Source organism: Pectinophora gossypiella, chromosome 18 (genome assembly GCF_024362695.1).
Source record: "Pectinophora gossypiella chromosome 18, ilPecGoss1.1, whole genome shotgun sequence".
NCBI lineage: Eukaryota > Metazoa > Arthropoda > Insecta > Lepidoptera > Gelechiidae > Pectinophora > Pectinophora gossypiella.
In genome coordinates, this window is record NC_065421.1 from 9,608,647 (window position 1) to 9,621,617 (window position 12,971).

At 39.6% G+C, this 12,971-nt stretch overlaps 1 protein-coding gene across 1 annotated transcript; it reads right to left on the reverse strand.

Annotated features, from left to right (window-relative positions):
• Positions 1–634: 634 nt before the first annotated feature.
• LOC126375082 (uncharacterized) lies at positions 635–9,633 on the reverse strand. Its single transcript, XM_050021925.1, has 4 exons — positions 8,685–9,633; positions 8,150–8,585; positions 1,636–1,981; positions 635–709 (listed from the first exon to the last, which is right to left on the reverse strand). Exons 1-4 carry the CDS (start codon positions 9,598–9,600, stop codon positions 635–637), a joined length of 1,773 nt encoding a protein of 590 aa, XP_049877882.1. The 5' UTR covers positions 9,601–9,633.
• Positions 9,634–12,971: the final 3,338 nt, after the last annotated feature.

Genomic DNA, 12,971 nt, shown 5'->3' on the forward strand with positions numbered 1-12,971 from the left:
GTCGAAGTCCCATGTTTTGCTGAATGCATCTATGAAAATAGCACCTTTGTCCCTCACATCTCAGGCCTCATAAATCGGAACTATTTTCGAATGAGAAGTTGCGAAAAGATCTATCTGAAGAATTCCCCACTTTTTGAATAGAAAGTTCGTCACTCGATCCGACAGATGCCAGTCCGCTAGAGATTTCTGCCGCTAGAGGCTATCGGCAATCTCGTTAAAAACACCCAGAATGTAATAAGCAAAAATTTATATTCTGTTCCTTTGAGCAAGTTCCAGAAGTTTTGCTACTAGGTCTGTTAAGAGACTGGAACTTGTTCCCCCCTGATTCCTTATATAGGACACTAGGACACAACCGTTTTGTTGTCGGACTGAATAATGACTCGTCGTTTTCGTAGTTGGGGTAATGTCATCTGAAATGCTCGGTATACTGCATACAGCTCTTTGCGATTTATATGCCACAAGGTTTGGCTCTTCTCCCAAACTCCGCTGATTAGAGACTCGTTGACATGAGCACCCCATCCGTTGTCTGAAGCATCTGTTGTGATGAATACTGTGTCCTGATATATGAAAATTGTTCGTCCTTTGTGAAGGTGTTCCAACCACCAAGAACATTCCTGTAGAGCTTTTGTCGGTATTAGAAATTTCCGTGTTTTCTGGTGTTGAGGAAGACAATTGGCTGCACGTTGAAGATGTCTGATATGTAATCTTCCTAGAGGGACCGTGAAAGATGCAAAGCTCAATTTCCCTACAAGACTTTTTCCTGTGACCCAATTCCAGGTTCCTGATTTCAATACTTCCATAAGGAAACTTGTTAAGTTGTCTATTCTGCTGTCCGGTAAAAAGGTTCTATTTTTCTCTGCGTCCCACATTATCCCCAAGTAGTCTAGACAATGGGTTGGTGGGCTCAGAGATTTATTTCTGTTTATTTTCCATCCAAGCTTCTCCAGATAATTTACCACGTATAAGGTGTCTTCCTCTAACTGGTCTTTCTGTTGATTGGCTAAGAGAAAATTGTCGAGGTAAACTATCACTCTTATCCCCTTTTCCCTTAGCCGTGCAGCGATGCAATTGATACCCTTGCAAACGTGAGCGGTGCAGTCAATAGGCCGAAAGGTAGGCAAGTAAACTGAAGTTTTCTGTATTGATGTACTATTGTCAAGAATTTTCTGTGACCTGTCTTTATAACTTTATATCTATTTTAATGTAGCATGGTATTCATCTTGTGGCAAGATAGCATTTCTTCTCTGCTCAATAGCTTCTACCTTGCGACCGCATACATATTGTAGGACATCATCTGATATATTTTTAAAACCTGAGTTTGATCCCAAAAATGCATCCTTAAGATCCTGTTTCAGAGTAGGATGTTTGGTTCAAAGTTCCTTCATAGTATTGCCAAACGTTTCTCGTTGCAATAACAAGCCGTGTAAAGTCGTCCCGAAACCGGTTTCCTGCTTTATCAAAAAATCAGCTGCGGCGTTTGACGAGTTAAACTTCTTTAAGCAAGGGTTAACTCAAAAGACGTGAAAGACGAATAACGTATCTGCTTTTATGCTAGTTCACCCAACCTCAAGCACTTGATTCCTTCAAGGATCTTGTTCCTTAGTCATGGAAGCGAAATCAAAATCTTCTACTTACATCTTCTTCAGGTAATAGATCCGGAGCTTTCCAGGTGAATGATTTCGTTGTATCCTCCTCAAGACATCCTTCGTGCGAACGACATTCATCGTCTGAAATATTATCGAGCCTCTTTAAGATGTTGGAAAGCATGTCCTTCATCTCACTAAAGTTCTGTTCTAATTTATCGACCCTGGACAATTTCTTTGACTTCGATGATGAGGACCGAACTGTAGATAGATCGTCTGTATCTTCACTATCTGTTAACTCCTTAGACGCATCCTTACGGCTTAAAAGCAGTGGTTTTAATTCAGCGAGTGAAGCCACTATCAGCTCATTTAGCACAGCTGATCCTCTGATCCTTGAACTGATTTAAGGTGTGCAAATTATGAGACCTACACAAAAGGGCCATTCCAGTATTTTAATTTTCATATCCCGGTAGGTCTTCTCCGGGAAGGATGTACATTCTGGGCAAAATGCTCTTGCAAGCTCGACTGTCGGGAGAGCAAATCTAATTTTGTTCAAAATAAGCGGGTCCAAGTTTGGGCCTAAGAGGTCTTGTCTCGTGTGAGGAATTACTTTCCACTGGAGCCATCCCTCCGGCAAATATGTTCTGGCCAACTGCTTTATTTGATTTTTTGATTGAATTATTACATCTAATATTAATAATGTTCTCAGAATAATAATAACCTAACCCTCTCCCTAACCTACTCCTTCGAGGTAACAGGCGTGATGCCATTTGTTATGTAAACAATATCAAATCTCAATTCGATGCAAGTAATTCTCAATTCGATGCCCCATTTTCCAGGGAATTGAGACCCATCGAATTGAGAAAATATCATATTTCATCGATTATCTAGTAAAGTTATCAATTAAATCAATTAATACAAAACATACAGTCAGATATCACCTAAATACTTTATTAATTTAGCACATATATTATGAAATACTTCATAAACAAAATTAATATCTTCCACCGATTTTAGAATTAACACTACCCCAAAAAAAACGAACGATTTCGACCCTTCGAAAAACTCTCCTCTATGCAGCAGTCCGCCCATCCACACATCTCGGGCACTCGGGCGCACCTGGCTCTTCACGGGAACCGGGTAGTGATGATAGTACTGCGCGTAGTTAGTGATGTAAGTTGACAAAACTTATTTTCACCGAATTGAGACACATGCCGGCTTCAAAATTAAAATATGACATTGTACTAGAACTAAAGGGTTCACAATAAACACAATTACGTATTTAGCTTTATTAACTATCCCTTGTTCTGTGAACGTTAAAATTATGTTCTGGAAACTAGTATTTTAAAAGTTATGTAGCAATAACGAGTCAATTCTGGAATGGCTTCACGTCATTTTAAGCCAAATTCTGCCCGTTTTCAAACTTCGGGATTTTTTTTTTGATGCTTTTATAAATCTTTACGGGCTTCTAAACTACTCTCCACCAAGCCAAGAGTTCTATAAATACGTGAGTATTTTTTCCAAGTACGTAATTAGATGCTACAGGTACTTTTTTCACTGGAATCACTCAATCGGCCCATCCCGTAGAAATGCCCATAAATATATTTTTTATCGAACGTCTCATCCGTCTAAAACTACTACACAACTTCTACACAGCTTCTCACAATCTGTATAGCAGCGGAAAAGAAGCTGCAAGAACAACCTCGACACAGGGCCATAGACGATATTTAAAAAAAAACATGTTTTAGTCTGTTTTACTAGTTACCTACTAAATAGCAAATGTCTTTGGTCGTAACATTTGCCTTGAATCGTTGCATCAGCGAGGTTTACTCAGTAATTCCTTTAAGTGGCGTGACTGTCAGTCAACTTCTGAACGTGACTCTTTTGCCAATTTTTACTTCTTTTCACAAACATGAAATATTTTCTTTATTATCGGTTTAGGACAGTTGGGTTTTCTTTTGATTGGTGCTAGAAATTCATTTTTTCGTTTTGTAAAAGGGCTGTTAGTTCTGCTTGGTGTACATAGAACCAGGAAATAAGGACAAGCAGGACCTTATTTTAGCCTGCGTGGTCTAAAGAATACAGCATTGGGTTCACGACTTGTGGGTCAGGATTTGATTTCCGAAACTCAATGAATATCCCCACATGATCAAAAATAACTTTGCGACTGTCATATCCTTTGCTTGGGAAGGGAGAATAAGGACATTGCAAGATGTAGTGGAGTATGCTCCGTATTCCTTCCGATTAAATGGAGGGAGACCTGTGCCCAGCAGTGGAACAAAAATTTGGAAGTGCTTCGATTGTTTTGATGATGAATAAATACCTAGTATTACACTTTTCTCCACGAAAATAACACTGCAGTTTCCACACCATTTTTTTCTAAACAACACCTCTCCACTATCTAAACCAAAGCATATACACTTAAGGTTTACAGTAAACTAACAGTCGGACGGAACCCGCGGATTATCAGTTTCAGAGACAAATTACACAAGTGCGGGTTAACGCGAGTGGTTCAAATATAAATATTATGTTTATATATTGATAGAGCTCAGTGTTCGTCAAACAGAACCGTGTGCGGTGCCAATATTAACTCTAGTTATCGCTGCTGAACAAGCCAAGGTCAAGTTCAAGGTCACATTTACTTACACTGTCAATATTTTACAAAGTTTCGCTATGGGAGAAAGTGAATGACGTACCTATTTTTGTGTGCCAGAAGGGTAAGGACTCGGGTTTTTAAAGTAATGAATGCCCATTATATGCATTTTGTTTCTTTATGAGGTTTATAATGTTATTTCTTTAATGAAACTCAAGGTCGTATTTACTTGCACTGACAATATTTTGGAGGAGCTCGGTGGCGCAGCGGTAAACGCGCTCGGTCTGCCATTGTTGAAGTTAAGCAACTTTCGCAAAGGCCGGTCATAGGATGGGTGACCACAAAAAAGTTTTCATCTCGAGCTCCACCGTGCTTCGGAGGGCACGTTAAGTCGTTGGTCCCGGCTGCATTAGCAGTCGTTAATAACCACCAATCCGCACTGGGCCCGCGTGATGGTTTAAGGCCCGATCTCCCTATCCATCCATAGGGAAGGCCCGTGCCCCAGCAGTGGGGACGTTAATGGGCTGATGATGATGATGACAATATTTTACAAAGTTTTGTTGTAGCCGACGAGCATGCGTAAAGACTTTGATGAAAGTAAAAGAAGCGAAAGTGGCGTGTCAGGATCTTAGTAAATGTAATAGCATGGTCTCTTTTTGCCTACCCCAAAGGAAGATAGGCGTGATTTTATGTATGTACTTAAGTATGTTTGTTGTGGGAGAAAGTGAAAAACGTATATTTATTTGGTAGGGCCGCTAGGATTCGAGTTTTTAACTGGTGTTCTCTTCGAATGACTTATTGATGCGTTTTGTGTCTTTCTAAAATGCACAATTTTAGATGAGACATTTGAGTTGAAGATCAAAGACACACTCAGGTATACTCAAATATAGATATAGTGTATATACCTATGTACACTGTCAATATTTTACAATGTTTGAGAGAATGTTGACGTTTTTAATGAACATGTTTACTTTCTCTTCCTTCTTCCTGCCAACAAAAGTCCAGCTTTCCCGGTCACACTGAATATAAAACGGACAGGCACCTACAAGAAATGACAATGGGGTGTCACTGACATCAACAAGCAAAAAGCGATTCTAAATGCACCAAACTTCATTCATTTGTAAATTAAAACCCCATAAATAACCAATTTATTAGGGTGTTCCAAGTCATAAGTCATCAGAAGTATCTTTGCTGGCTTGCTGGCAAATTTAGCATTTATTTGCGATTTCAGACAGTTATGTAAACTCAAAGAGATTAGGTACTAGGCCACAATTAGTCCAATGCATCAGACAGGCGTGATGCTTTATGTTGACGTTTATTTACTACGTAGATAAATCACCCGGGGTGAGAGGACTGTTTTTAAAAAGACAATTTAATTGAATTTAAAACTATTTATTTAGAATAAGACACACGTATTGTCTAAAAGAAGTTCAGCTTAAGACTACTTTAAAAACTAATGGGAAGGGACCAAGCGTCTGATCTCATCACGGCTTATCTTATGCAACGTAGCGCATTCTCTAGGCAGTCTAGACGCTTCATGAGCTTATCTTGGTGAATGTGCAACGTGGCGCATTCTCCAGGCAGTCTGGACGCTTAACTCCTCCCTCCATAACTTCGAAATTCTCAGGGGATGATTTTTGAGACTGAGAATTTCGACGTCTTCTTAAAGTTATGAAGATACCGATAAAAATTGTTAAAACTAAGATTATATATAAAAATAGAGTTCCTATACTAATGCTATTTATATTTACCGCACTTACACTTTTATCACTTTCACTTAGCACAACACTGTCAGCTTTTTTTAGGGCGTACGACAACACTTGGAGATGTCGCAGGTCGACCTCATCCAAGTTGATAGGCTTCCAGGGCGATGCTGCTGCTGAAGTTGGGATTTCCGGAAAATTTATAAGAGGTAACTTGGGATATAGTATTGGAGATGCTTCGGAACTATGATGCCTCAGTGTGACGTCATCGATTTTTAGTTCGCAGTTATCATCGATCACAGCCAGGTAAGTACCTCTGATGTAGATTCTGCTCATCTCACTTCCACAGCGTGTCTTCAAAAGGATGTTGGCTTTAGAGTAGAGAATCCATCGATTAGGTTGTATGGGCTCTACTTTAATTGTCTTCACTTCCACCAGGATAGGATAACAGGTGGTAATATTCATAGTAAACTTCATTAAGTCCGCCACACAGGTATCCTCCATGGATCTTGGGGGAATGTGTTCTTCGTAGCAAATAAAGAAGCCTCTCTCCAACTCTTTGCAGCGTTTGGTGAGTGAGAATGTGTTCGAACCATTCGCAATAAGGTAAGGTTGTTTTGGGATAATTAGGACGGATTGATTTAGGTTGTTTGTAATAGGTAGAGGAAAGACGTGATAATAATCGTATATCCCCTTTTTGACCAAGGGAACTTCGATGATAAAGACTATCTGATTTTCTTTGATATATGCCTTAATCTCTACACACTGCTCTATTTTAATTAAATTTACATAATTTACGGGATATGCAAGGCTCTCTTTACGTTCAATTTTTCCTAAAACAGTTACAAATTCGTCAGTGTCTAATATTGACTGGTGGAGAGTTCCCATTTTGCTAAATGCTATTGCTGTTTCTATTTCATCCAATCTGATATACAACATTTGGAAGTTATGTAAAAATAAATTGTAAATATGAATTAATCTATTGTTTGTAAAATTTGTCATTGACTCATTCAGTATTTTTCTAATGTCCCAAATTTCCCTATCCAATTGGATGAAATTATTTTTTGTTACATTGCTGTTATTCGTAAATGTCCCCAACATTTCAGTGACCAGACTCATTTTCTTTAATTCTGAAATTTGTCGAGTTTTGAGTTCATTTAACATTTTATCATACTTCACAGCATCCTCATTGTCCAAGTTGCCAGTTATTACTTTTATAAGTGACCCTAAAGGGTTTAGTAGTCCACGTTTTATTCTTTTTGATGGATTTAATTGTCTGAGTTTAGTGAAAGTTATGTGTTTTAGGTGATCAGTTTGACTTTTGACATTCGCGAGTTCGAAATTAAAAACATTCTTGCCAAAATGGTTTAGGACGTGTTTGTTGAGGTTCGCATAGCGGTTGAAATTAAACTCTATATCATCGTATACTAAACTTAAATCTAGATTCTTAATTATTATCCACTTATCGTAACTTATAATAGCAGTTCCCTCTTTTACAGGAAGTATCCCGGGATTGTGTTCAATCCGTTGTAGCTTGGCCTCCTCCTGGCTCTGGCTCAACTGGACCACCAGCAGGAGCACGACCCTGTGGAGGACGACGAATGTCCTTAATAGGTACATTGGTATTACGGTTCCTAACATCGACAGGTACTACATTCCTACTTATCTCTCCAACCACTTCTGCTTTTTGAAACCGGGGCTTATCTTTACCGGGGACACCGTAAAATGAAAAGTATTTTATCAGAGCTCTTACTACTTCCGGTGTAGAGCGATTAGGAATTTCGAAAGTCTGTCCTAGTTTACTAAACGCATCAATGATGGTCAGGAAGTATTTCCCTTCTATTGGAAAAAAATCCATAAACAATTCTTGGAAAGGTTTTGTCTGCGTCTGTGTCAACTGCAATTCAGGTTTGTATGGTTTGCGGTCGTACTTCATTGCTTTACAAATTTCACATGCGTTTATCACGCTACTGACTGTTATGTTCATATTGTTCCAGTAGTATACGCGTTTCAGCTTCATGAGAGTTTCGTTGATTCCTCGATGACATGTCTTACTCTCGTGGTATTTTAAAACAATTTGTCGTTGCTCTTCTTCGTCCTCTACATGTATAACTCTTTTAGTGCATTCAAATAGTTTAACTGTTCCTTTTCTAAAAAGTTTTATAGCCGCTTGTGTAAACTGTTTACGGTGAATTTCATTTTCAAAATATATGAAATGCTTAGTTTTTGGTTTTACATATTCTTTTAGGAATTGAGTGACCAAATCTGGCCTATTTGTTGGTAAATGTGCCTCTAATATCTTTTGATTGTTACTAGAGATATTCTTTACAGCCATCTCGTTTCTGTTCCATGTATAAATTAACATCTGATTAGGCTTAGAGTCTATGGCTTCGTTTAGAATAGGTATGCCATTTGTGTCCATGTCTGGTGCCGAATGAACAGTTTGTGATAGAGACATGTTACTCATCGTTCCTTCTGGTATTGTAATGGTGCTTTCAGAAGGCGATAATATAGGGTACTCAGTTTCTAACTCATGCTTTGTTGTTTCTTCTTTCTCTCCACTGCTTATTGATATTACTTCGTCTTTCCGATTTGGTTGCGCGTTACTTAACCTTTCAATTTCAGAGACCACATCATCCAAGTAAGAATGTAATCGTCTTTCAGATTCGTCTACATTCACCTGCATGGATTCAGTATCGTCTTTACCTAAAGCATTTAGCCTTATATGGGATAACGCGTCCGCGTTGATATTTTGCTTGCCATTCTTGTATGTCACTATTGCGCTCGGCATACGCACGTCTTTACCGAAATCTACGAAATTAATAATCGCTTCTCCATCTTTCAGGTCCGCAGGAATCGTCACGCGTGTTTCAGTACGTGGTTGAAGCTGCACTTCATATGGTGGGTTATATATTATTGGTATTTCTACATTTTTCGTTCGGAGAACTTGATTCTGCATATCGATTGTGGCGCCTAGTTGTTTTAGAAGGTCGGAACCGATCAAGCCATCGTAGCGATTATCGACGTCATAAACATAAAACTTATGTTGTAACATGCTCTTAAAAGTTTTCAGAAGGGGTATGACGATGACTTCGTCGTGTCTGCTACGAGCGTGAGTGCTTACAACCTCGAAGGGTTCGAAGAACTTATAGTTGGCGAAGAACTCGTCAACTTTCCTTGGGCTGATAAACGATCGAGTGCTTCCCGTGTCTATCATAAAACGAGCATTTATCTCAGGTAAGTTGATGTGTGGTAATTTTAATAAGCTATCACAATTAAGATTTACTATCTCGGGTTGTTGGGTGCGGCCGGCTCGTGAAAATCCGGGGTAGTTTTTGGTTGTTTCCGAGCTGGTCGGCTCTTCATACAGATCGTAATATGCTTCATAATCTCCTTCATTTGGATGACAGTAAGTTTCCGCAAGTTCGTAGTTATAGAAAAGGTTATTATTACCTTCAGGTTCATCTAACATGTACTGTCTTGTTGCTGTTCGCATAGAGACATCAGTGTCCAATGGTTTGGAGTTGTTTACAGGGGGTCTGTATCCCTGAGGCTGGGGTGGAATCCCGAACCGATACTGATTGGGAATCCCGAATTTGAAACCCTGTGTGTTTTGATTGAGGTTGGGTCTAAAACCTTGAGGTTGGGGAATACCGAATTTAAATTGAGGGTTTGGTTTAAAATTATTTTGGTTTTGGGTCAGGTTTGGCTTATAGCCCATCTGCTGTGGAATCCCAAATTTAAATTGAGGATTTCCAGGTAATGGCATCCGGAACTGTTGTAAAGCACTTGGTCGAAAGACAGGTGTATTTTGTGGAATATTAAATTTAAAATTCTGGGGTTGAACATTTTGAGAATTTTGTGGTTGTACATTATGTGTTGAAGTTAACTGTTTGTGTTTAGAGTTATATTGGTGCTGGAAATTCACCTCTTCAGTTACGATGCCTAACGCATTTTCGAGAGTGGAGCAACCTTTTAGGCGAACAATACGTATTAGGTTTTCCGGAAGGTTATATAGAAAAACATTGAGCGCGCTGTTATTGTAAATGATCATTTTGGCTGCTTTTACGCCTTCGTCGGTCAACCGGTTTACTTTAGCAAATAAGGCGCTGCGAACATGTTGAATGCGGTTACAGAACTCATTGTAGGACTCCCCCGACTTTATTTTCATGCTCTCGAGTTCAATACTAATGCACTCCTCTGAGCGTGGGTCACCGAAATGCTGAAGTAACACAGATTTCAATGCATCCCAGGACGTAATGTCTTGTCTCTCACTGATAAGGGTAGCTGCTCTATCTACAAGCCTACTACTTATACAATGGAAAAGGTATGTGCTCTGAGCAAGGTTACCCTGTATCGTGTAACTATCTAGTACATATTGAGCTTTAGATAAGAATAAATTAAGCTGTTCTGGTTGACCACTAAACTTCGGTATCAAACACAGCATTTCTTTGGGAACTAACGTTACTTGAGCCATATTTATAGTTTTATAACGAAACACACACAAAATAAAATAAATGTAACAAACAAAAATAATAAAAATACTTAAAAGTTCACTTATCACCTATTTTAGTGCGATATGTGAAAATCAGATATTCTTTATCTCAGTGAAGTTAACTGAAACAAACTATATAGAGCTATAGAGTTCACTTATTAATAATTGAGCCCGCAACTAACAGGAATAGATAAGCATAAGAAGTGGAATGCGAATTAGTCACTCACAATCTGCTCACTGCCATATCCTCCACGATAAAGCTGCACTGAACTTCGTAGAATTATGTGTCTCTCGTATTATGTGAAAACGATTTTCACTCTGTCCGCTCACTCACTTGTGTTTAACTTATTTATTTGGTTCGTGGATATCTGCGACTTTTTGACCCGACGACCGATTTTCTAGTCCTCAGGTGCAGCCTTAATGCAAATATCCTACCGGCTGCGCCAGATAAATCACCCGGGGTGAGAGGACTGTTTTTAAAAAGACAATTTAATTGAATTTAAAACTATTTATTTAGAATAAGACACACGTATTGTCTAAAAGAAGTTCAGCTTAAGACTACTTTAAAAACTAATGGGAAGGGACCAAGCGTCTGATCTCATCACGGCTTATCTTATGCAACGTAGCGCATTCTCTAGGCAGTCTAGACGCTTCATGAGCTTATCTTGGTGAATGTGCAACGTGGCGCATTCTCCAGGCAGTCTGGACGCTTAACTACGTCGTAACCGGTTTTTTAAATGTTTTTTTCGTCACTGACCAAGCTTCGAACGATCACCCTTAAATGAGGAAAAAAACAGTTTTTTTTTTGACGTGACTTATTGTAGATGTGCCGCAGATGGCATTAACTACTTGGCCGGACAAATGGGGAGCGCTGAAGGCTCTCACCCGGTACAACGTTTAAGACAACAGGCCTGAGGGTGCCCAGTTGGGCGCGAACCTCGGCTCAGGGCGTCGTCTGAGAGGAAAAATATTTGAAAGAATTAATCGACCCTAGTGGGTCGATAGCGATAAGCGCTGAATGAGGGAAATCGTCGACCACGCCGGCGGGGTCGATATCGGGGACCTGAAGTGTTTGGTGTCGCGAGCTGATTGGCTGCCTGAATTGGTGCTTCGGACGCCGATACTTTTCAGTACCGTCCCTAAGCGGAATGTACTCGGAAGCCGCAACTACCAGGGGATTTGGGTGGTGTACCAGGGGATTTGGGTGGCGTTTATAACCCGTTTAACTGCAAAATCATAGTGTTAAGTATGTTTATTCCCCAAATATCAGAATGAAGTAAACTCAGGAAAACTTATTTTGAATTAAAACTGCCTTTTTCCAACTGATGGCTTTTATTATTCGTAACTCGTCCTACAGACGGGATACACTCCACGTTGCTCCACATTTTTATAGCAATTTATTACAAATTTTAGCTGGACAGTATGGAGAACTGTCAAAATAAAGGAACAATCAACAGTGCTGCCACCTACATTTGAGTTACTAGTTTTTATCCTCATTCTATTAATGTAGAATTATTTGAAAATAATTATAATTTATGTTCATTTATTTTCTACATTACAACAGCAGCCTCACGCTCAATGTCACCGCATCTTGATGGACTGTGTAATTTTAAGTCCAAAGTTTTCGATCCACCTGGGTAAACAGCACGAGTAGCCGTAGCAGAGCACCCGTATTGCGCGCGCGACAAGATAAATGGTTCAATTTAATTCCTTATTTATCGCATACATTTATTTATCGGTTCATTTATTGCTTCACTGTGCAGAGCTGCCATAGACAAATGTACCTACGACATTTTATCTACGTCGACAGTAGCCACTAGCCACGATAACTGTCACCTGGCGAGTGCCATGCTTCAGGGGCTGCCATAAAATTAGTTACTATGAACAACATTGTCATAAATATTCACACGCATTCGAGACAGTAGCTGAATTTGTTGCCCCCTATAATGGGCGTGGAGAAGAGCATACAAATAAGTCAAAATAACGTGTGCCACTTTTTTTTTAATATTATGTAAGTAAGTTGTATATTGAGAAATAAATTACCTAGGTTTATGCATGTGCAGGACCGATCGTCATGGAGATCCTTGGGGGAGGCATATGCCCAGCAGTGGGCGTCATACGGCTGATGATGATGATGATGATGCATTAATTCGAGATAGCTGAAGAGGTGACGCTGCTGATGTCATCGACAGCTCTATGGTTTACCGCACTAAACTGCGGTTTAATGTTGTTTTTTTCGTGCAATTCCCGGAACTAGTCAACAGGGAAGAACTCTTGACTATAGTTATGTGCCGGTTCCGCGAATGTTCCTAAATTGGGAATGTAAAGCTCTTTAATAGTACAGTAGACACTGGCTGCTTTTCTTTTCAAATTTTATTTCTTGGACTCTGAGGGCTTAGCACAGTAAGCGCGCGACTCTTTCTCGCCTCGACATACGTCACCCGTCACTCTCTCACAGTACTGCACAAAGAGAGACAGATGATCTCTGTCGCGGCGAGAAAGAGTCGCATGCTTACGGTGCTAGGCCCGCTGGTCTTATCTGCCTAAAGGTTGGGTATACCATAAGCTTTTTACTGAACAAGGTGGAAACATACCCG

Coding starts and splice junctions, on each gene's coding strand:
- LOC126375082 (XM_050021925.1), bottom strand. CDS start 9,600: ATGGGCTATAAGCCAAACCTGACCCAAAACCAAAATAATTTTAAACCA. Junction 8,586..8,684: donor TATTAATTTCGTAGATTTCG/GTAAAGACGTGC, acceptor TAAATGCTTTAG/GTAAAGACGATACTGAATCC. Junction 1,982..8,149: donor GCACATTTACCAACAAATAG/GCCAGATTTGGT, acceptor ACCTTAAATCAG/TTCAAGGATCAGAGGATCAG.